Source organism: Capsicum annuum, chromosome 12 (assembly GCF_002878395.1).
Source record: "Capsicum annuum cultivar UCD-10X-F1 chromosome 12, UCD10Xv1.1, whole genome shotgun sequence".
Lineage (NCBI taxonomy): Eukaryota > Viridiplantae > Streptophyta > Magnoliopsida > Solanales > Solanaceae > Capsicum > Capsicum annuum.
Window position 1 is genome coordinate 87,242,974 of NC_061122.1, and position 23,487 is coordinate 87,266,460.

Genomic DNA, 23,487 nt, shown 5'->3' on the forward strand with positions numbered 1-23,487 from the left:
AATTATAGAGTTCAATGATATTATTGTCCAAAAAAAAATCATAAATGACATTAGTGGAATGTTTGTAAAACTTCAGTGACAGTTTAAGGAGTTTACTCTTAAAAGTGTGAAGGGTCTTAGAAATATTGTTTAAACTTTTTGTCCTTCTTAAACAAATTTTGCTTTAGATAAAATCATCTTTTCACTAATTTTTTCCTAATCTTTAAGAGTTGAAATTTTATTAAATATATTTATGGCAAAACCTTTTCTTATTAGAAGTCATCAGAATTAATGACAACTACTATCTTTTTCATTAGTTTAAAAATTGTGAATCGACTAAATTTTACTTTAAGAACAGTTGAAAAATCTAGAAATAAATATAAAAGAGTTAGAATAAGAAAAATTTAAGATATATCAAATTTTAAGAAGTTTTAAGTACATAATAAGAATACAATCAATGATTTAATGTATATTTATTATATATAAAGAATTAATAATATTTATTAAAAAAATAATATAGACATTTATGATATGTCTGCTTTCGCTGCTTCAATCGTAATTTTACTATTCTATCACTAATTAATTATTTAAATCATTAAAATAAATAAAAAAAGATAAATTAACTATTGATGTTTTAAATTAATTTGACATTTTATATGAGACTCATTTAAATTTTTTTCATGACTATTTTTATAGTAATTTTGTTATATCACTTCTAATACGTTATTATGAGTAATTTAAGACATGTCTATTTTGCTACTGCAAACGTAATATTTGGTTGATTGTTGAATTTATATGTGCCACTTAAATTGGAATAGAAGAAAAAATATTAGAAATTATAATAATTAAAAATTTAAATTATTTTAAAAATATAATTGACTATCAATGCCATAAAAATTTAGACAAAGATAATATTATTAATTATAATAGCTAACAATTTTAAATAGTAAATCACAATGTCAAAAAAATTACTATAAATTACAATAATTAATAATTTAAAATATATTAAAAATATAATTAATTATTTAAATTTTATTTATATCATATAAATTGATAAATAAAATAATATATATTAGCAGAGATAGAGATTTGAATTAAAAAAAATAAATTTACATACAAAGATTTTGCAAGTGGCGCCAATTGACTCCCGCCTCTTCACTTTTTCTATTTTCCCCTCCAAATACATTGACGGATATACCTATAAATTGTTTCATGAAAAAGTTAGAGATTAAATTTCTTCTCCGAAAATGGGTTCTTTGAAGGCGTTGGATCTCGATGCTGGTAATTTCTTTATCCTTTTGCTTTCACATTCTTTGTTTTTTTTTTAAACATCTATTTCGATATCAGAGTAACTGATTAATACACTATGCTGCCTTCTTTTTAATTTCGAAATCGGGTGGGGTGGACGATTTACGTGGAGTCGATGGTGAAATCAGAAATTTCACTTGACGATATTCAAGAATTAATTTATTATTTGTATAAAAAGTAATTTGTGACGTACTCCCTTTGTTATAATTTATGTCTTTTTTTTTGAATTTTGAGATTCAAATAAATTTATCCTTAATTGTTATTTTTAAATTATTTTAAATTGTCAATAATTGTGACTTTAGTATTTTTTTAATGTAGTTTTCAAATATATAAGTTTTATTTTTTAAAATGTTGAAAATTTTCTACCCAAATTTATGGTCAAACTTAAATTGTTTGACTTCATGAACTGATTTGGCACAGAGGAAGTATTTAATTTGGGTGTTTAGTTGACCACTACCCTTCACAGTATGTGTGGCTACGCCTCAAGGAATAGCAGTAGTTATGCTACTTTGGCTACATGAAATGATTTTTATTTAAAGATTCAATGAGGACAAAAACGGGGAAGTTTATGTTATTGGTTTAGGACAGAGAAACATTTCTGTGTTTTTCTCTTGTTGATGGTAGGAGACTAGGATTCCTTTGCAACTTAACTTTCCATGAAAATATCTAGGGCTTGTATGGTATGAGGGACAAGTGATAACTAATTTTGAGATTTATAATTTAGGATGAGTTTATCTCATGTTTGTTTGAGACAAAATTGTGAGCAAACTTATCTCGAGATGGTAGTGTTATTTTTATCCTGCATTGAAGGTGGAACAACAATGTTAAGATTACTAATCCCATGATAAGCTATGTTAGGATAGCTTGTTCCTCAATCAAATGTGCCCTTAGTGCCCTTAGAGTTTTAAGTTGATTAGTTAAGGAAGCTCATATGATTGGTTCCCATAATTACATGTCAAGGTTGGAAGTTTGTTGGTTTGTTGAGAGTTTGAATTATGTTTTTTAGAAAAAAGTTGGGGGTAGGGGAAGGGGAAATAGAGGAGTGGATTACAAGGTGGGGAATTGAGCCCTCACCAATAAGGTGAAAGTTTAGATAATCAATCAATTGAGTTACTAAGATTTCCCGTATTGAATTATTTATACTAAATGAATGAGATTTGGAACATTTTGTACCTAGTCTAGGGAATCCACAGAGTGGTTTATTAGAATTTGCTTCTTCACTAGTAGCAGCGGCAGATTCAAGATTTTGGGTTTGTGGGTACTAATTGAAGGTGAAAGTTTAAAATGTTAGTAAGAAAACAACATCAACAACAATATACCCAGTGTATTCCCACATAGTGGGGTTTGGGTAGGGTAGAGTGTACGCAGATCATACCACTACCTTAGGTAAAGTAGAAAGACTGTTTCTGATAGACTCTGACTTAGGTGTTGATAAGAAAATGACAAGTGATATTACTATTATAAAAAAGACTTTTACACACAAGTCATAATTTAGAAAACTATGCGTACTATTATTATTGCAAAAAATTTTTGGTGGGCATAAAAATTGGAGAATTGAAAAATCAAACCAAATTGAATTAGTTCGGTTCTTCAGTTTGGTTTTGGTTTTTCTTTTTCGGTATTTTAGTTCTCCGGTTTGGTGTTTGGTTAAGGGTAATGGTTCTTCAGTGCACAAAAGAATTGAACTTTTGTTCATTAAATTTCTAAAAATAAATACACCAAATCTCCTATATATGTCGGCCCAATAAAGAATTAAAGATCCAAGTGCATGACTCCAAGCCATTTATTTTCTATCCTCTGAACATAGTTAAGCTAGAAACTGAGAATATTCTAAATGTGGATCAAATGTTTATTCTTTTCTTGTTTCTTATTTTTGTTTTTAATTTTTACTAAGAAATTATAGTAGTAAGGAAGGGGAAAAGAAGCCTACAGTCTTGAGACCTATGATTAACCCTAACTGGATTAAGTTTAACTACTTTTAGGCTCAACTTAGGTACACTCTAATTCTAACCCTTCTAACAATGATATTAGTTTTGGTTGAAACATGTCCTAAGGCAGTGCCTACTGCCTAGTGCGGTAGTGATGTTAGTTTACTTTTACTACCTATTGCCTAGTTTTAGTTTAGGAATAGGATATGTTCTCAAATTTTTGATAATTTTGTTTCTCACTTGCACCGAAAAAACCGATTTAGAAACGCTGAAATTTAAAAATTCAAACCTAATTGAATTAGTTTGGTTCGGTGTTGGGTTCTCATTTTTACAAAATCAAAAATTGAAGAACCAAACTGAGTGCCCACCCTTAAAAAATAAAGACTTCTAGTCACTTAGTGTTTGGAAATAAAAAATGTGTTATTTCAAAATACAGTAGTACATTTTGAAAGAATGTTGAAAAAGGTATTTGTAAGTTGAAGTTGTTTGGATATGTGATTTAACTTTATAAAAAGTTAAATTTTTTGTGAATGAAAAAAAAATTCACTTATAAAAATGGTCAAAACTATTTTTTCAAACTTGAAATTTATCTTAAAAATAATTTCAAAATCAATCCAACAATATAATAAAATGTTGCTTTGGATTTTTGAAAGAAAAAAAGGAAAAAAATTCATGTTCAAATCAAAACAACATTTGTATGAGTATTCACATTTTATGAGCTTGATCTCATTGTGAGAGTTTATATGGAAGCTTTCTTCTTGCAAGTTTTTTTGGAAATAAAGGGGAAGTTTTATTCAACATAGTTCTCTATGAGCTTTGAATGATGTTAGAGTACACACTTCCAAGAGGTCATGGTGTATAGTTTGCTCTCAAATGTTTGATGTTTACTTGACTGTATAGCTGAAGCTGTGACTGTCAGTTCTGATGTATTGGCATTATTGGTGTATGGGACCTTGTCTCACATCGACCAAAGATGAGGGCCTTGTACAATATATAAGCTTCCTCCCCTCTTTACCTCACGAGGTCCCTTTTAGGGACACAATCTGCCACAATGATGTGAAAAAGAGTCAATACCTTGTGGGGGGATCGGTTTCTTAATTTGGCATTAATAAATTTGTTGTTTATGGGATGACGGTCCATGTGCTGCTTACCAAGTCCTACGTGTGGGGACCCTGTTGGTGTATGCACAATGACAAAAGATGAGGGTATTGACTCCTTTTACTTTCCAAAGAATCTGCCTCACCCATGTATAGGCTGGACTATACATTCTGGTGATTGGTGATTGGTCCTCTAATTTGAGCAAGCTGTTCGATATAAGAGTTCTAGGCCGGTCCTCTAATTTGAGCATGCTGTTTGATATAAGAGTTCTAGAGTTAAAAATGAATCTTCAGGATCAACTTTTTAATCTCTTTCTCACAAAAATGGACAACAAATTTCTTCAACCTCTTATTATGAATGCTTATTAGTTGAATAAGTTGGAGGTGGGTGGTAGGAAGACTTACTAGGAGGCTTGTATGGTTAAGTATCGATATAAGATTTCTAGAGTTAAAAGTGAATCTTCAGGATCAACTTCTTAATCTCTTTCTCACAGAAATGGACAACAAATCTCTTCAATCTTTTATTATGAATGCTTATTAGCTAAATAAGCTGGAGTTGGGTGGTAGGAAAACTTAATAGGAGGCTTGTATGGTTAAGTAAATCCATAATTATTGTCTCTACACAAAAAGTATCGGTAAGATTTAGTTTGATTCATGAACTGTTGGAGTGTTGGTAAGACTAAGTTTGTTTCTCATTTGGAGATCTTGAACTAGAGACTGGTCTAATATTGGTTGATTTAACTATTATATCCACCTAATTTTTAATTTTTCCTAGTTATGGGTGTTATAATTTTAAGTTTTTTCTTTCTAAAAACTATTCTCACTTGTACCAAATTCATTCAAAGAGGAACATCCTTCCCAATACAATATTCTAGTGAAGTAGCTACGGCATAAACAGCTGTTAAAGAATTAGAAGTCCCACATTGGTGGTTAATGAGATGAGTGGTCTTTTTACAAGGCTTGGATAATATTCCTCCTTTTGAGCGAACTTTTGGGGAGTGAATTAGGCCAACCTAATTTTATATGGTATCAAAGCATGACCCATCTCACCCAATGTTGGGCTCCCGAATTAAAAATTGCTAGGGTGTTAAAATTAGTAAAAGGCCCAAGTGAGGTGGGGTGTTAAAATTAGTAAAAGGCTCAAATTGGTTGTTAATGAGATGAGTGGTCGCTTTGTAAGGTTTGGCGATCCTCCTTCCTTTGAGCCAGCTTTTGGGGTGTGAGTTAAGCCAAAGATCAAATTTTACAACAATTTTTCCAGTCTCACCGACAGGCGACAACACATACTGGGAATTCTTCCTAAATCGATCTCATCTCAATTTGTTTGTACTATAATTCACAGAGTCATCCTCGTAAACTGTCCATAATCTATTGTATTCCTATTTGACAAACCTCCAATATCTTCTTTAGTTGCAAGAAGAGTTTTATCCTCAACTATTATCATATGGCTGGTAATCTATTTTGGCATTGTTTTTATACATTGCCTATATTGGTTTTATGTTCTAGCAGAAATCATTTAGCATGTGTCTTTAACTTGGCAGCATTATTTGCAGAGTTTTTGTGTTTACGCTACATTTTATGAGGATGTGACAATGTTCTATTTGTTATATGTGCTTGAGTACTTTAATTCTAAAGTGCTCCTTTAATCTTTATACTGAGTTCCATATCTCTAGGATGGTTTACATTGTATATCCACATTCTTCAAGGGCTAGCGGGTTTAATATACTCTGTTTGTATGACTTGACTTAACTTTCGGGGAGTCTGAAAGAATGTGTTTACTAAATTGTAGTGTTGTAATGTTAGATAAATGTTATAATAATGATTGGAGATCTGAACACGGTATTAAAAATGTACATTAAAGTCAAATAATATGAAATATTAAATTTACATAATAATTGGGATTTTGAAATTGGTAGACTTTAGTATTTTAGGAAATTGTATGTCCACATTTGAAATTGGTAGACTTAGTTTGCACAATCATGCCTTGAACATTTTACTTGCTCTTACTAGTTGCTGAAACATTGTACGAACTACTCAAAATTGATGCAATGTTGACACTATCATGCCTTAAATGTGTTATTTGTGTTTGTTAGTTGCTGAATTGTTGCAGGAATTACTTAATTGAACTACCAAAATTGGAGTTGCCCTTTCATAGATTGATTATTTGCTGTTTTGTCTTTGTAAGTAGTTTTTTATGATGTGGATGGATTATAAGCTCTAGCAAAAGGTTCTGTTTGAGCTTGTTTCTAATAAAATCCTCACAGTTGCATTAAATTCATCTATTTCAATTGATATGTCATTCTTCCTATTTTAGAAAACACCAACATGCTTGACACCATCACATTGATTTGTTATTCAGTTATTCTCTGAACTTTTACAACTGTTAAGGTTTCAAGTTCGTTTAACCATTCAATGTTTAAACACTTGATGTGATGTTTATCAAACTAGTCTTCTTAACAACTTAAAATGCCTTGATGTGATATTTATCAAACTAGTCTTTTTAACAACTTAAAACGTTCTTCCACTACCACCAACATAATTTATAAAGCTATTCCACATCCTAAACTTTGTACTAACATATAAAATAAACGAAGTATGATAAATTTATGTTTGTGATATACACCATATTCACACCCTCAGTTCTAAAACATAGATACCCACAATCCCGTCTCTTAGTTGATGCCTTATGAGTTTTGGAGTAATATCCTCATTGATTCTTTGTGATGTCCATACTTAAGAATTTGCTTTAAGGGTAGGATTGCTTGTTCTGTTACTTGTATGCACAATATCTATGTATTGGGCGTCTTAGAAATAATGCTTAAGGTGCATTAAAAAGCTTAACAAATTTGCATGGTGCAGACAGCTTTTAGAGTCCGCAAAAACAATCTTATGCCCAAATGGTCTACTTTCTTGAAATGGCAAATATTTAATGCACCTTGTATGAGATGGCCATTTCATAAGCTTGTAGTGTTTTTTCCCACGTGTATATCATTCACCTTAGCATTTATGCCTTTTTGCTTATTATGTGCATGAAATGTCATATGATATTAATGTATTGGCCTAACTTTGAGTGCTGCATTTTCTTAATTTTGCTGCTTCTTTTGGTGTTCACTTCCACTTCATGCTTTTCAATAAAGACTCTTTCTCACTCACAGGGAAGTTCAGAAAGCTTCTTTCTCAGCTTCTGGTCCACCCTGTACAAAAATTTCCTTAAGAGTGCTTTGTCTTTGTTGTGAGAACGATAGCTTTTTGTCTTCTTGCTATGGCTTATTCGTCTCCGTTTTTTCGCTGATTAACCAGGATGCAAAAAGGACCAAAGCAAACATGATTCTGTGTCAAAAAGGAAGGCATCTGCAACTGAAAAGAAGGAAAAGAAACGGCCTGTTTCTGAAACTATTGAGGAGCCCACTGCTGCACGTAAAAGGCCTAAGCGAGCTGCTGCCTGTTCAGATTTTAAAGAGAAATCTGTACATTTATCAAAAAATTCTTCAGTCATTGAACCTAAGAAGGACCATTGTGTAGAGGAAGAGGATGTGGCTATTAGGTTAACTGCGGGTCTGCAAGAGTCTCAACGACCCTGTAGAAGACTGATGGATTTTGTATTTCATAACTCAGAAGGAACACCACAACCTTTTGGAATGTCTGAGGTTGATGATCTGTTTATCAGTGGTCTCATTTTACCACTTGAGGACAGTCTTGACAAGCAAAAAGCAAAAAGAATTAGATGTGAAGGTTTTGGACGTATTGAAGCATGGGCTATCTCTGGCTATGAAGATGGAACTCCTGTAGTATGGATCTCAACTGAGACAGCTGATTATGACTGTATAAAGCCCTTGGGTAGTTATAAGAATTTTTATGACCACTTCTTGGCCAAGGCAACAGCTTGTGTTGTGGTTTATAAGAAGCTTTCAAAGTCATCTGGAGGAAACCCTGATTTAAGCCTTGATGAGTTGCTTGCAGGGGTTGTCCGAGCGATGAATGGTTTAAAATGCTGTTCAGGTGGTGTATCCATCAGGGACTTTGTCATTACTCAGGGCGAGTTCATCTATAAGCAACTTATTGGTCTTGATGATACCTCAAAGAAGACTGATAAACTTTTTGTTGAGCTACCTGTCCTGGCTTCCCTTAGAGATGAAAGCAGCAAGCAGAAAATGCTTGCACGACCAGAGCCTATATCATCTGGTAAGGCTCTACGTATAGGCCCAAAAGCAGGCAATGGAGAAAACAAGATAGATCAATCTGGTTTGACTAATGATCCAGCGCAAGAAGAGGACGATCTGAAGTTGGCAAAATTGTTGCATGAAGAGGAGTACTGGCGCTCCTTGAAGCAAAAGAAAGGCCGCAATACATCTTCCTCATCCAGCAAATTTTACATCAAGATAAATGAGGATGAGATTGCAAGTGATTACCCTTTACCTGCATATTATAAAACATCTTATGAAGAGACTGATGAGTATATTGTCTTTGACAGTGAGGTTGATACATACAATGTTGATGAGTTGCCTCGCAGTATGCTTCATAATTGGGCATTGTACAACTCGGACTCAAGGCTAATTTCTTTAGAGCTCCTGCCAATGAAACCATGTGCTGATATTGATGTAACTGTTTTTGGGTCTGGAGCGATGACTGCTGATGATGGGTCTGGATACAATTTTGACACTGATGCTAATCATTCCTCTTCAGGTGGTGGTTCTAGATCAGATGAGATTGATGGAATGCCAATTTACTTGAGTGCAATAAAAGAATGGATGATTGAGTTTGGGTCCTCGATGATCTTTATATCTATTCGGACTGACATGGCCTGGTATTATGATTAACCCCTTTCAAGTGATTGAATTATTTTGCAAGTACTTTCCTTTGTTATGCCAATAGCTAGGACTGCTATCATTTATATTCTGATAAACTTGTCTGTTTTTCTTTCTGTTATTTTGCTCGGTGGATTTATTCTAGATGCTATACTATTCTTCAGGTATAGGCTTGGGAAGCCATCGAAGCAGTATGCTCCTTGGTATGAACCAGTCATAAAGACCGCGAGGCTGGCAGTCAGCATCATTACTTTGTTAAAGGAACAGAGTCGTGTGGCTAGACTTTCTTTTGGAGATGTTATTAAAAGGGTTTCAGAGTTCAAGAAAGGCCATCCTGCTTATATATCATCTAATGTAAATGAGGTGGAAAGATATGTGGTTGTACATGGGCAAATTATTCTGCAGCAGTTTTCTGAATTTCCTGATCCAAGCATTAGGAATTGTGCATTTGCAATGGGTCTCTCAAAAAAAATGGAAGAGAGGCACCATACAAAATGGTTGATTAAGAAGAAGAAGGTGATGCAGAGACATGAACAGAATTTAAACCCTAGAGCATCTATGGCACCATCTGTACAAAGGAAAGCTATGCAGGCTACTACAACAAGGCTAATCAACAGAATATGGGGGGAATACTATTCCAATTACTCACCTGAGGTGTCAAAGGAGGTTGTTGATTCTGAGGTGAAGGATGATGAGGAAGCAAATGAGCAGGAGGAAAATGAAGAGGATGATGCTCCGGAGGAGAACTTGGATGTTCCAGAGAAAACTCATACACCTTCCTCTACAAGAAGGCAGATTAAGTCACGTTCTGACAGCAAAGAAATAAACTGGGATGGGGAATCTATGGGTAAAACAGCTTCTGGTGAGCTTTTGTTTAAAAGGGCCAGAGTTCGTGGAAATGAGATTGCTGTTGGGGATTCAGTTCTAGTGGAACATGATGAACCGGATGAACTTCCTTCTATTTTCTTTGTTGAATACATGTTTGAAAAATCGGATGGTAGCAAAATGCTTCATGGAAGAATGATGCAACGAGGATCTGACACTGTACTTGGAAATGCAGCTAATGAGAGAGAGGTATTTTTGATTAACGAATGCATGAATCTGCAACTAGGGGATGTCAAAGAAGGTATAGCTGTCAATATCAGAATGATGCCTTGGGGACACCAGCATAGAAAAGCAAATGCTGATGCTGATAAGCTTGATAGGGCAAAAGCAGAAGATAGGAGGAGGAATGGATTGCCAACTCAATTTTATTGCAAAAGCTTTTATCGCCCTGAAAGAGGTGCTTTCTTCAGACTCCCGTTTGATAAGATGGGTCTTGGTAATGGTTTATGTTACTCCTGTGAGTTGCAGCGAACTGATCGGGAAAAGGAATCCTTCAAGTTGGATATGTCCAACTCCAGTTTTGTATATCTGGGAACTGAGTATTCAATTGATGACTTTGTTTATGTAAGTCCTGATCACTTTGCTGCAGAAAGAGTGGGAAGTGGAACTTTCAAAGCTGGAAGAAATGTGGGGTTGATGGCCTATGTAGTTTGTCAATTACTAGAAATTGTTGGTCCCAAGGGATCTAAACAAGCTAAAGTAGATTCTACAAACGTCAAAGTCAGGAGGTTCTTCAGACCAGAGGATATTTCTTCAGATAAGGCGTACTCTTCTGATATTCGGGAGGTATATGCTACGCAATAATATGACTTGTCTCCATACTAATAGCTGGTTAGAGTTGTAAATATATAATTCTTTTACTATGTCATGTTAGGAAGTTTGTTTTAATCAGCTAGGTAATTATTTGGGAATTTTACTTATCTACCAATGCAAACCTTCCTGCACTTGCGATTTTCTGATTGCTGCTCTTCCAGATCTATTACAGTGAGGAAATACGTACAGTTCCTGTAGAAATCATCAAAGGTAAATGTGAAGTGAGGAAGAAGTATGATATTTCGTCTGAAGATGTCCCTGCCATTTTCGACCACATTTTCTTTTGTGAATGTTTGTACGATCCATCGAATGGATCCCTTAAAAAGGTACCCATTTCATAATTTATACTCGTGCATTCTTATTAACAGCAATTGGTCAAAGTCCTTTTAGTACAATGCATTCTACCTTTCATATATCTACCCTATTTGTTTTTGAATTTTGTTATTCTTGTGAAGTCTAAGTTGATTATACTTTTGAGCAGTTAACAGCTCAGATAAAGCTGAAATTCTCAAAAATTAAGCTAGATGATGCAGCATCTAGGAAGAGGAAGGGGAAGGGCAAAGAAGGAGAGGATGAAGTTGGGGAACTAAATGAAGCTTCTCCACAGAACCGTTTGGCCACACTAGATATCTTTGCTGGTTGTGGTGGCTTGTCTGAGGGGCTGCAGCATTCAGGTAACATCCTTCTCTGTTTATTTGCAGTTTTAAGGATGCAGGTTGAACTTTTGTTTGAAAGTTTCATTCTTTCAGGTGTCACAGATACAAATTGGGCAATTGAATATGAAGAGCCTGCTGGAGATGCATTTAGACTTAATCATCCAAAGACAAAGGTGTTCATACATAATTGCAATGTGATTCTGAGGTAGGTCTCTGGTATACGATCTTTAGTCTTTCCTTTATGAACATATGTAAGTACATAGCAGTAATGACCCGATAATGGTTTCAATTCAGGGCTGTCATGCAGAAGTGCGGAGATTCTGATGACTGTATCTCAACTTTAGAGGCTTCTGAATTAGCTACAGCAATGGATGAGAACGAACTGAATAGTTTGCCACTGCCTGGACAAGTTGATTTCATAAATGGAGGCCCTCCTTGTCAGGTTTGTTAAGCTCTTTCACATCTACCCTGATGTTTAGTAAAACCTGTAGCTTAAATGGTGTGTTCTTTTGCAGGGATTTTCTGGAATGAATAGATTTAATCAGAGCACCTGGAGTAAAGTTCAGTGTGAGATGATTCTGGCATTTTTGTCCTTTGCTGATTATTATCGGCCTAAGTTCTTTCTCCTGGAGAATGTTAGGAATTTCGTGTCGTTCAACCAAAAACAAACATTTCGCTTAACTGTTGCTTCCCTTCTTGAGATGGGTTATCAGGTACATATTGTTGCTCTCTCTCTCTCATGCATATACACATGTATATGCCTACATATTGCTAATTATCAAAACTGAATTAATTTTCTTGTGATCAGGTTAGGTTTGGTATCCTTGAAGCTGGAGCATTTGGAGTTCCCCAGTCTAGAAAGAGAGCATTTATTTGGGCTGCCTCCCCAGAGGAGCTTCTTCCAGAGTGGCCAGAACCAATGCATGTTTTTGCTGCCCCAGAGCTAAAAATCGCATTATCTGAAACTTCACACTATGCAGCTGTGAGAAGTACTGCTAGTGGAGCTCCATTCCGTGCACTTACTGTCAGAGACACAATTGGAGATCTTCCTGCTGTTGGCAATGGTGCATGCAAGACTTGTATAGAGGTAATAAACTAGAATTTCTTTGAACCCCTTCCCATTTTCCAGGAATTGACTAGAGAACTGGAAAGAAAGGGCGACACTGCGTTTATTTCAATAGACTACCCTATCATTCCACGGCCTAGTTCTTACTTTGTTATTTATGCTGTTCCCTCTTAATGCAGTATCAAGGTGACCCAGTATCCTGGTTCCAAAAGAAAATTTGTGGCAGCTCAATAACTTTATCAGATCACATTTCAAAAGAGATGAACGAGCTTAACCTAATCAGGTGCCAAAGAATCCCCAAGCGGCCAGGAGCTGATTGGCGTGACCTTCAGGATGAAAAGGTGTTGTGGCAGTCACACATTGCTTTTGATGAAATAATATGCTATGTGATTTTGAGGGTTTAGTAGGTCTATAAGATTTTTGCGTTTTGTGTTGCAGGTTAAACTATCTAATGGTCAACTAGTTGATTTGATTCCATGGTGCCTTCCTAACACTGCAAAGAGGCACAACCAGTGGAAGGGGCTCTTTGGAAGGTTGGATTGGGATGGCAACTTCCCCACTTCCATTACAGACCCCCAGCCGATGGGTAAGGTGGGGATGTGCTTTCATCCAGAGCAAAACAGGATTGTTACAGTTCGTGAATGTGCACGTTCTCAAGTAAGTCTTACAAAATTAACACATTTTAGAATATCTGTAGATGTTGAGTGAAAATGAATGTAGTTTTCTCATCAATGCATGACAATATGGGACTTGTGCCTAGCTAACTAAGGATATAAGAGTTATCATTTTCAAACATAAAGATTAAACAACTCAAAATTGATGAATAGGTGCGGAAAGTGTATTGTATTCACTAAAGATGGATGCCTTTGATGGGATTATAATCAATACTATAATTTTCTATTGCAGGGTTTCCCAGACAGCTACCAATTTGCTGGCAACATTTTACACAAGCACAGGCAAATAGGAAATGCTGTTCCGCCTCCTTTGGCATATGCACTTGGAAAGAAACTTAAGGAAGCTGTTGAGAGCAAGAAGAGGCCAATTTAGAAGCCCTTTAACTTTTTAATAAAAAATTTCAGACTGTACTTCAACTTAAGCTTTCAATTTTAGATATATGTCAATACAACATTCACATTGACAAAGGAGCAAATGTTACAAGATTAGCTTAAAATATAATTTCACATGCGCAGTTACTAGTCATTTACAACAAATTTATCATATTCTGCACCACTAGACCTTGTATTATTTCAGCATCGCCAAGTATTCTGTCAAAGAAATCAAGAAACTGGTTTGGACATTACTACGGTTGGAAATGCTATATCAACCTGCAAGACAAAGGTTACTTATGACAACCAGTTCTGAGCAACTGTAGAGTTAAACCGAATGAATATAATGTAGCAGCCTTGCAACAATAAGAAGCAATCGAAAAATATGCATTAATAAAGATTCTGCCTTAGTTGTTGAAAGGGCATCTATCATGACCCAAAAGTTGAGGTCATGACGACGTCTACCTCAACTCAATTTTTTAGCTAAGCCAATCATCCAAAGCAAGGAAAATTCGAAAACAAAAATTATATAAGACAAGACGAGACTTCTAAAAATGAATCAGGTCAACACATACAAATTTTCCGGAAGTTTGAACAAAATACATAAATTTTTTCAAATCTAGTGTCATAAGTATAGGGCATCTGATAAATACACACAAAATATCGAAAGAACAACTCTGTGTCTTCGAAAACTAATAAAGAAATTAAAATAGATTAGAGGAGGCTTGGAGTCAACTCTGAAAGACTTAGAGCGTGCCAGCATCTCGAAATCACCAACTCAGATCCACACAAAATCAATCACCGCGCATTGTACTCGCACTAGGATCTGCAATGAAACAACAGGAGTGAGTACGATCCATTTGTGCTCAGTAGATACAGAGCAAAGTAGAAAAATAATACAAGAAAAGAAATACTATGAGCACGTCACCTGCAAATAGAAAAGTTTCCAAACGGTAGTTCACATCGTCTTCACTAATAGTTCTAATATATATATGAAAATCAAAGGGAAACAACATACACAAAAGTACATAGAAATTGATTACACATTAAGTAAGACATAAAAGGAACACATGAAATGCATATGCACATGCAATAGAAGGGATGATGAAATGAATGGTTTTGAAAGTCATCATATGACTTTCAGTATACACACCAATCGAACCTCAATGCTCCCAAAATAGGACCCACAGGGGATTCAATCCGTATACTATCTCAAAGTTTCCACCTATCTCAATCTCATAACTCAATTATCTGACCGACACATCCTTCGATCTAGGTATTTTAAAAGTGTCTCGTTTTCTTTCAAAAATTAATGTCCTCAAAGGTATCGATATCTCATAAATGTGTATGCATAAATGAGGATATAATGCTCACAATCAAATAAATTTAAAGATAAAAAATCCATTCAATACGTGTATAAGTGAGTCCAAAAATCAACTAAGTATGTCAATATTTCATGATATCGATGCTAGTTTGGCACCATTGGATTAAATATTTATGTACGACATTAGTAATATCATATCAACCTAAAACTCGATCATGATGAAGGCAAACAATGCTCAATAAGACTTATAATATCTATTCAAGCCCCCGCATGGGCATCACATTAAGAATAAAGGCATTTAAATGCACCAGTAAGGCCAGTGATATCAAATAAAGCCTCCACACGGGCAACACATAATTTATAATATCACAAGTCAATAACAACAACAATATAAGCCCCCACATGGGCATCGCACAATATATAATAGCTCGAAAAGTAATGCTCATAGTTATTTCCCCCAACCTATAGCATGCTTTACTTATTTATTAACTACCTAACCGAGTCTGAAGAAAGTTAAGCCATAACCTGCCTTAAAGCGTCGAAATCCAAGCCTATAGTCCTCAACTCGAAGCCTTCCCCTTTCAAAAGGCCTTGGAATCAACTAAAATGTACAAACATAACATCTATGCGTTAAAAGAAAGCTAATGATACCCATATAGCCCATATTTAAGTTGGGTCCAAAACGAGTTAAAAAGGATTGAAAATGAAAGGGGTAAAACCAAAATTTTATTTTAGAAACACATTTTCAAAGGTTATAGAAGTCTACAGTTGAAAACCCATGCAAAAATAAGATAAAAACGAGGTCTGAATCAAAGAAAACTCATTTTTAAGCTTTACCGATGAAAACTTCAAAAATCCATTTCAAATTCAAGATTAAAAGGTATTTTCGAAGACATAATCCATAGGAAATAATTAAAACACAAGTTTAGAAATTACCCACACGAAAAGGATGGAGAAACCCTAGTAAAATTGTCTTTTCCGAAGCTTAGAGGTTCAAAAATGAAGTAAAATCGCGAAAAATAAATATTTCTACTGTTCTCTGAATAGTGTCTCGCTATTGCGTACCCCTAACCTTTACCAACAATTGGACTGGTCATCAAGGTTACATGGGTGGGCCTCATGACCGCAATAAGTCAATCCGACCCGATCTATCAATTAACCCATCGCGATTGTGGTACCACCTCCACGCGATCACGATGAATGTTGTCATCGAGGCCCGCAATCGCAACACGTGGACACACGATCGCAACAAAAGGCTTGATGCACCAGAAAATGCTGCACTAATAGACTTTTCATGTGAAGAAATGTTTTCAAATGGGCCCTCAAAATTTGTTCACAAATCCACTGGAAAAAACTATAAATGCTACCATACTACTTTTGATATTCTGGACTCTATGGAAATGTTGGATTTTCGAAAAAAGAATTGTTTTCAATAAATTAACCCCCGGGATCCCTTTTAGGCAAATTTCATTAGTTTTCAAACGAAGAATTGTAAATAAAGATTTCAAACCTGAACCAGCTCCGATACTAATCTAAATTTGATATTTTGGATCTAATGAATTGTCCAAATCTCCATCAGGTACTCAAAACATCAATGTTGATTGAAGTTAACTATAGGACTTTTAAAGCACCTAAAAATCTTAAATTCTCCTAAAACCCTCCTAAAGGCATTGGGAATTGTGCCAAACATCTCACACTCTAAAATTAACATGTAGTAACTAAAGAAAAGGGCAAAATAGTCAAATCACATAAAAAGCAAAACTTGACAAATTAGGTCATTACGGTAGCTACCACTAAGACTTTAGTTTGTCTTTGAACTAAAAGGCAAGAAAATGCATGAATTAGTAAAAAGCTGAGGGTAACTACTACGCATGTTGGACTCGACCTTCCAAATTGCCTCCTCAATAGGAACGTGTCTCTACACTTAACCACATGAATATCTCTAGAATCCAGACGTCTAAGATCTCTAGCTAAAAGGGATACTGGTTTCTCTACAAAGGTCAACCTCTCATACAACTGAATCGAGTCCTAATGAAATCGTGAGACTTATCTGAAATATAACGTCGAAGCATAGATACATGAAGAACTAAATGAACAACTGAAAAGTCTAGAGGTAAGGCCAACTCATAAGCAGCCCCCCAATTGTTCGAAGTATCTTAAAAGGTCCAATAAACCTTGAGCTAAGCTTGTCCCTCTTTTCGAACCTTACTACGCCCTTCAAGGGAGACACACGAAGAAAAAATTGATCACCAATCCCAAACTTTAAAGCACGACGTCTGAGGTTTCCATAACTCTTTTGCCTACTCTGGGTTGCCTAAAGCCTATGCAGAATCACTCAAACTCTTTTCAAAGACTTGCAAAGCAATTCGATACCAAGGGGTCTAACTTCGAAAGTCTCAAACCAACCAATCAAAATTTGATAATGCCTACCATACAACACCTCGAAAAGTGCCATCTCAATACTCAAATGGTAGCTATTATTATGAGTAAACTCAACTAAGGCTAAATGTTGCTTTCACTGACCTCCAAAATCCATACATGCATGGAGCATATCCACCAAAACCTGAATAGTCCTTCCGACTGACCATCAATCTAGGGGTGGAAGGTTGTGCTAAGGTCAATCCGAGCACCCAAATCCTCTTGAAACATCCTCTAAAATCTAGAAATAAATGCTGAGCCTCCGTCTGAATTAACAGACACGGGTACCCCATGAAGATGAACTATCTCATAACATAGATACGAGTCAATCTCTGGCACTGAAGGAAATCTGATAAGTATGAAATGGGAAAATATGGTCAATCAATCCATGATGATCCAAATGCTGTCAAGCAACCTACCTACAAAGTCTGCTCCCACTTTCACTCAGGAATGGGTAACCTCTGAAGTAAGTGTAACGCCCCAAAATCTAGTTTTTGGGATGCCACATGGTGCTCTGAACTACAAGTAGTACTAAGCTAACCCTGGCTGCCTTCTAACATATCTGAATCTCAACATGGAGAAATATAAGTATAAAGTCATGATAAAATATGGAAATTTTTCTGAATAATCTGAATATATCTGAAAGTACCAATCTCATCAATCCGATTAAACAAATATTGAAAAGTTTGAATATGACAACTGAGATCTAAGACTGAATCTGGTAGTCTGACAAGTCTCTACTAGCTGAATCTAGAGAGCCACTAGGACAGGCCCCAACTGACTCTAACTGTCCGAAATGAATAATGAAGAAATCTACTAATAAATGGGAAATCTGAATAACTAAGCCCTCGAACTATGAGGACTCACCAATTGCATGGATGTAGAAATGATGCTTAAAAATCACTGTCGCTGCTGAAACTGAGCATCTGAACCTACATCATGAGATAATGTAGCACATAGACGTATATGTGGATCAGTACTTTGAGAATGTACTGAGTATATGGGGGTGCATGCAATAAGTAAATAATATCATCACAGTTTATCAAATCATGCATGCTAAATGTAAATGACTCACATAGCTTGAGTAAATCTGAAATCTGAAAGTCAAATCATGAATAATAAATATGTAATCTAAATCTTGTGAGCTATTACACTTAGTTCTAAAATCTGAATTATGTTCTTATTCTCAAATCATATCTGAAAATTTATTTTGTCAGGGGATTCTTCAAAACTTTAGGAAAAAATACTTTATCTGTGAAGTTGTGTATCTTTTACTAGCAGGGAGGTTCTTTTAACTGACATAAATCATTTGAGCTATAGGGAGTCCAATGCCTTGACCTCCCAAGAAGGAAACCTCACATTGGGGAGAGGTGTCATACTCTTGCTAGGGAGTATAACCTAATCCAGGTGATCGATCACAAGCTAAATCTGTAATCCATATAAATGGGAATAATCTGAGTCTGTACCTACGTTGGCTACGTAGTTCTGTGGAAGATAGGGCACGCTAATCCCACACTTTCCACTCGGTGCTAAATACTACTCCTTTAAGATCTATATGCTCAAAACCATTGGAAATCCATTTCTTAAAACTAGCATAAGGATTTATATGAAAAACCATTTATGCACTGACTTTAGTAAGTTTGTATACAAAACTTTTCTGAGTTTCTGTAAATTGTAATAATCTATAGTGTGGATTCCAAAGCTAAACCAATGATCAAAAGATCAAAGTTGTACTAAAAACTGTAAACAATCTTGCTCCTAAGATGCTTATAACACTAACTTTCTTGAAATCACAATAATCAATCTTGGATAATAGTCTATGCTTCAATAGTATCAAGATAATGATTTTAAATCACAATATCATGCTCAATTCAATTGAAAAGTTGTAAACAATATCTCAAATCATGCTCATGGTATTCAAAATCATATAAGAGCATTCTTTAACTAAAAAAAAACACGGGATTTCATAATTCAATCGTATCTTACTCAAAATCACCAATAAGATACAATGGGTGTAAACTCCAATTTCAAATCATAAGAAATTTCTTGAAAAATATAACTTTGGGCACAAGGATGGAAGATATATCCTTGTTCAAAGCCCACATACCTTGAATTGATGATCTTTGATGAAAACTTGAATCTTGGATTTCTATTGATGCTTTGGGGATGAATTCTTGGAGTACTTGACTTGGGAATTCTAAATCTTGAATTTCCTTGGAAGATTAATGGAGGAATTTGAGTTTCTTGGGGAGGAAGTTGATGAACTAGGGTTTTTGCTTTGAGAGAAATAGATGAAAATTGAATGCAAAGTGGTTTAGAGGGGTTTAATTTGTTGTTTAAGATGGACTAGGGTCTGAGAGAATGACCAAAATGTCCTCTTTAAACTTCCAAACGAAATTGAAAAATGCAATATTTTACGACCTGGGTGGCCACCGCGACGCGCCACTATTGCGGTGGATCACTGAAAATTAGATGAATGGAAAATGGACTCCCTCCGCAACGTGCCACAATTGCGGAGCCCTTATGTTTGTCATTTTAACCAGTGGCGCGACGCGCCAGTATCGCGAGGTCATACTGGAATTTGGCAAAGGGGAAATTGGCCCTCTCCGCGTGTGGTGCAATCGCGGAGGGCCATTGAAAAATGACAATTGGTATTTTTCACTGCTCTGTGATGCACTAAGGGTTCAACTGATGGTGATTTACGACTGGAACTTAAAATAACCATAACTGCTTACCCGGTTATCGAATTTAGGCGAATCTTATATCATTGGAAAGCTTATTCAATTTTCTACGCCATGGAAAGTTCAAATCTAGAGAATTCCACATAAATTAAACATCATTTATTCTAAGAGCTAACCTTGACATTTATTTCGGACGAGTTTAAGCTAGGAAAATAGCGGGGTATTACAGTAAGCCTGTTAACGGGGATAGGCCGGGTCAACCCGAATCGGCTCGTCACATTTAAACGGTTTATGGGCCGATCTAGTTTTGGGCCAGTTTAAATGGGCCGGTTTGGTTCTGGGTCCTATAGTAAAATCTTAAGAAATAACCCGAGACTGGCCAACTACACCTAACCAGGTCCAACCAGCCTAAACCAGATCAAAACCGATCCAAAATCCGGTCAAAATCGATTAAAACCAAAAAAAACTTAAAATATTTTTCACCAATATACACTATATATACCCACCTATATACATTTTAAATACGTTAAATAATATATATACACTATATATATAGTATATACTACATTAGAATTTAAAAAACATATATACATATACACAATTACACATGTAATCGTGTATACGACTAAACGTTAGTTAAATATATATACTACTTTAAATAGAACATATACTATTAGATATATACTATAATATATTTACTAATTTATAAAACATATACACATGTAAACGTTAAGTATATACTACTTTAGAGTCTATAGAAAATATATACACATATATACGTATAATTCAACATATATGTACTACTTTAAATAAAACATATACTACAATATATATACTACAATATATACACACACTATATATAGTTATATACTAATTTATAAAACATATACACATGTATACGTTAAATATATACCACTTTAAAGTCTATAGAAAATATATACACATATATACGTACCATTCAACATATATGTACTACTTTAAATAAAACATACACTACAAGATATATACTACAATATAATGATATATATACTAATTTATAAAACATATACACATATATACATTAAATTTATACTACTTTAGAGTCTATAGAAAATATATACACATAATACGTACCATTCAATATATTTACTACTTTAAATAAAACATATACTACAATATATACACACAAAATATATATAGTTATATACTAATTTATAAAATATATACACATGTATATGTTAAATATATACTACTTTAGAGTCTATAGAAAATATATACACATATATACATACCATTCAATATATGTACTACTTTAAATAAAACATATACTACAATATATACATACACTATATATATAGTTATATACTAATTTATAAAATATATACACATATATACGTTAAATATATACCACTTTAGAGTCTATATAAAATATATACACATATATACGTAAGATTCAATATATGTACTACTTTAAATAAAACATATACTACAAGATATTTACTACAATATAATGATATATATACTAATTTATAAAACATATACACATGTATACGTTAAATATATACTACTTTAGAGTCTATAGAAAATATATACACATATATACGCACCATTCAATATATATGTACTACTTGAAGTAAAACATATACTACAATATATATACTACAATATAATGATATATATATATATATATATATATATATATATATATATACTAATTTATAAAACATATACACATGTATACATTAAATATATACTACTTTAGAGTCTATAGAAATTATATACACATATATACGTACCATTCAATATATTTACTACTTTAAATAAAACATATACTACAATATACACACACACTATAAAACATATACACATGTATACGTTAAATATATACTACTTTAGAGTCTATAGAAAATATATACACATATATACGTACCATTCAATATATATGTACTACTTTAAAAAAAATATATTATGCTACTTAATATAATAAATTAATAATACTTGATAGTAAATTAGTAATATATTAAAACTAAGTATTTAATTTAAACTAGAAATTCAATTTAAATCATTAAATGAAAAAAATTACAAAGTAAGGAGTGAATGAATGTTATATTTTATTGATTGCAAAATGATTCAAAACTTATAATGTACATGAATGAAAAAACTACAAAGTTCTCATCATTTTTTCCAACTCATCCATGTTAACATTAACGGGAACTTACATAGGATAGTCAAAGTCAATGGGGGCAAAACCATGTATTGGACTTGATTGTGTTGAGTTCTCCCTCGAAGTCATAATTTTTTCAAGATTTTGTTCGTCTTTCGGCTCCACTTCCATTCCTTGATTTCTTCGTTTCGCTCTAATCCAATCTCTAAGGCAAGCTAGAACATTCATAGCATTGCTTCCCAAAGAGTGTCGGTTGTCGTCCCTGACTAAAATCGCCCTCTGATGCAACAGTTGACATTGGAACATTCAATATATCTCTAGCTAATCTTGAAAGCACAGGATATTATGTTTCATTGTTCTTCCACAAATCCAACGCGTTGATCCGTCGTCTACAATCCTCTATCGGCTTTTGAAGATAATACTTAAACTCTTCCTGAGAAGTTGTTGACATTTAAATCATAAACGTAATTAGGAAAACCACAATGTGCCGGCCTTTTAGAAGATGATGGCTCCTCGGGAGGATGAGGAGCGACAGTTGGAGTGATATTTGTCGGTACAGATAAATTAAGTAAATCAGCATAATGGTTATATAATTTATCTATGTAAAGGTTCGCATCACTCATAGTCGTCTACAAATCTGGTTGTTCTTTTTCTTCATTATCAGAATCATTGTTAGTATTTATCTCTAAGTTAGAATAAATAAGAGTACTAAAGTGGCACATAGTATTATATTTCATACACGGATTTAGTATAGCACTAACCAAGTAAATAGGGGGAATCAGAAAAAATATTTTTAAAATTTTGCAAACATACCACCAAAAGCTTCTTTGTAACCTTCTTTATTCTTATATTCTTTGAGCAAACCAGAAATATCGTCTATATATGCTAAAATATTACAAACAGTAGGATAATAAGCACCAAAAAATTCAATCGTAGCTATATAAATTTTTTCCAAAAACTTAACAAGATCATCAATTACAGCCCAATCAGAATCATGTATCATACATTCAATCGAATCAGCAAATGAACCACAATGTTGGTTAAAATTTAGTGTAATAAGAACTCTATAAGCATGAAAAGTTTTAAAATAATCATACGTAGCATTCCATCTAGTATCACATTCTTCAGGCATCAATATCGGCCTAAGTCTATTTTCTTGACATTTAACTTTAAATTCTCTAATTCTTTTTCTTCGATTATTTTCTTGAATAAAGCCAATAGAAAGCCAAATTTTTTTAATATAAAGCTCAAAAAATTCAAGACCATCTCTTATAATTAAATTATATATATGGCAAGCACACTTAAGATGAAATATTTCAGGTAACGGCGGAGAGAGCT

The 23,487-nt window shown here is 34.1% G+C and overlaps 1 protein-coding gene across 1 annotated transcript; it reads left to right on the top strand.

Moving 5' to 3' along the window:
• The first annotated feature begins 1,107 nt into the window (after positions 1–1,107).
• LOC107851099 (DNA (cytosine-5)-methyltransferase 1B) lies at positions 1,108–13,726 on the top strand. Its single transcript, XM_016696016.2, has 12 exons — positions 1,108–1,260; positions 7,613–9,116; positions 9,282–10,788; positions 10,977–11,141; positions 11,297–11,489; positions 11,565–11,676; positions 11,766–11,913; positions 11,987–12,184; positions 12,280–12,558; positions 12,717–12,878; positions 12,976–13,194; positions 13,444–13,726. The coding sequence occupies exons 1-12, from the start codon at positions 1,227–1,229 to the stop codon at positions 13,582–13,584; spliced, it is 4,662 nt and encodes a 1,553-aa protein (XP_016551502.1). The 5' UTR covers positions 1,108–1,226; the 3' UTR covers positions 13,585–13,726.
• The last annotated feature ends 9,761 nt before the right edge of the window (positions 13,727–23,487 follow it).

Bases quoted from the DNA above. Each gene is read 5' to 3' on its own strand.
- LOC107851099 (XM_016696016.2), top strand. From the start codon at position 1,227: ATGGGTTCTTTGAAGGCGTTGGATCTCGATGCTG. The intron at 10,789-10,976 runs GTATATGCTACG...CTGCTCTTCCAG, and splicing joins ACTCTTCTGATATTCGGGAG to ATCTATTACAGTGAGGAAAT. The intron at 13,195-13,443 runs GTAAGTCTTACA...TTTCTATTGCAG, and splicing joins GTGAATGTGCACGTTCTCAA to GGTTTCCCAGACAGCTACCA.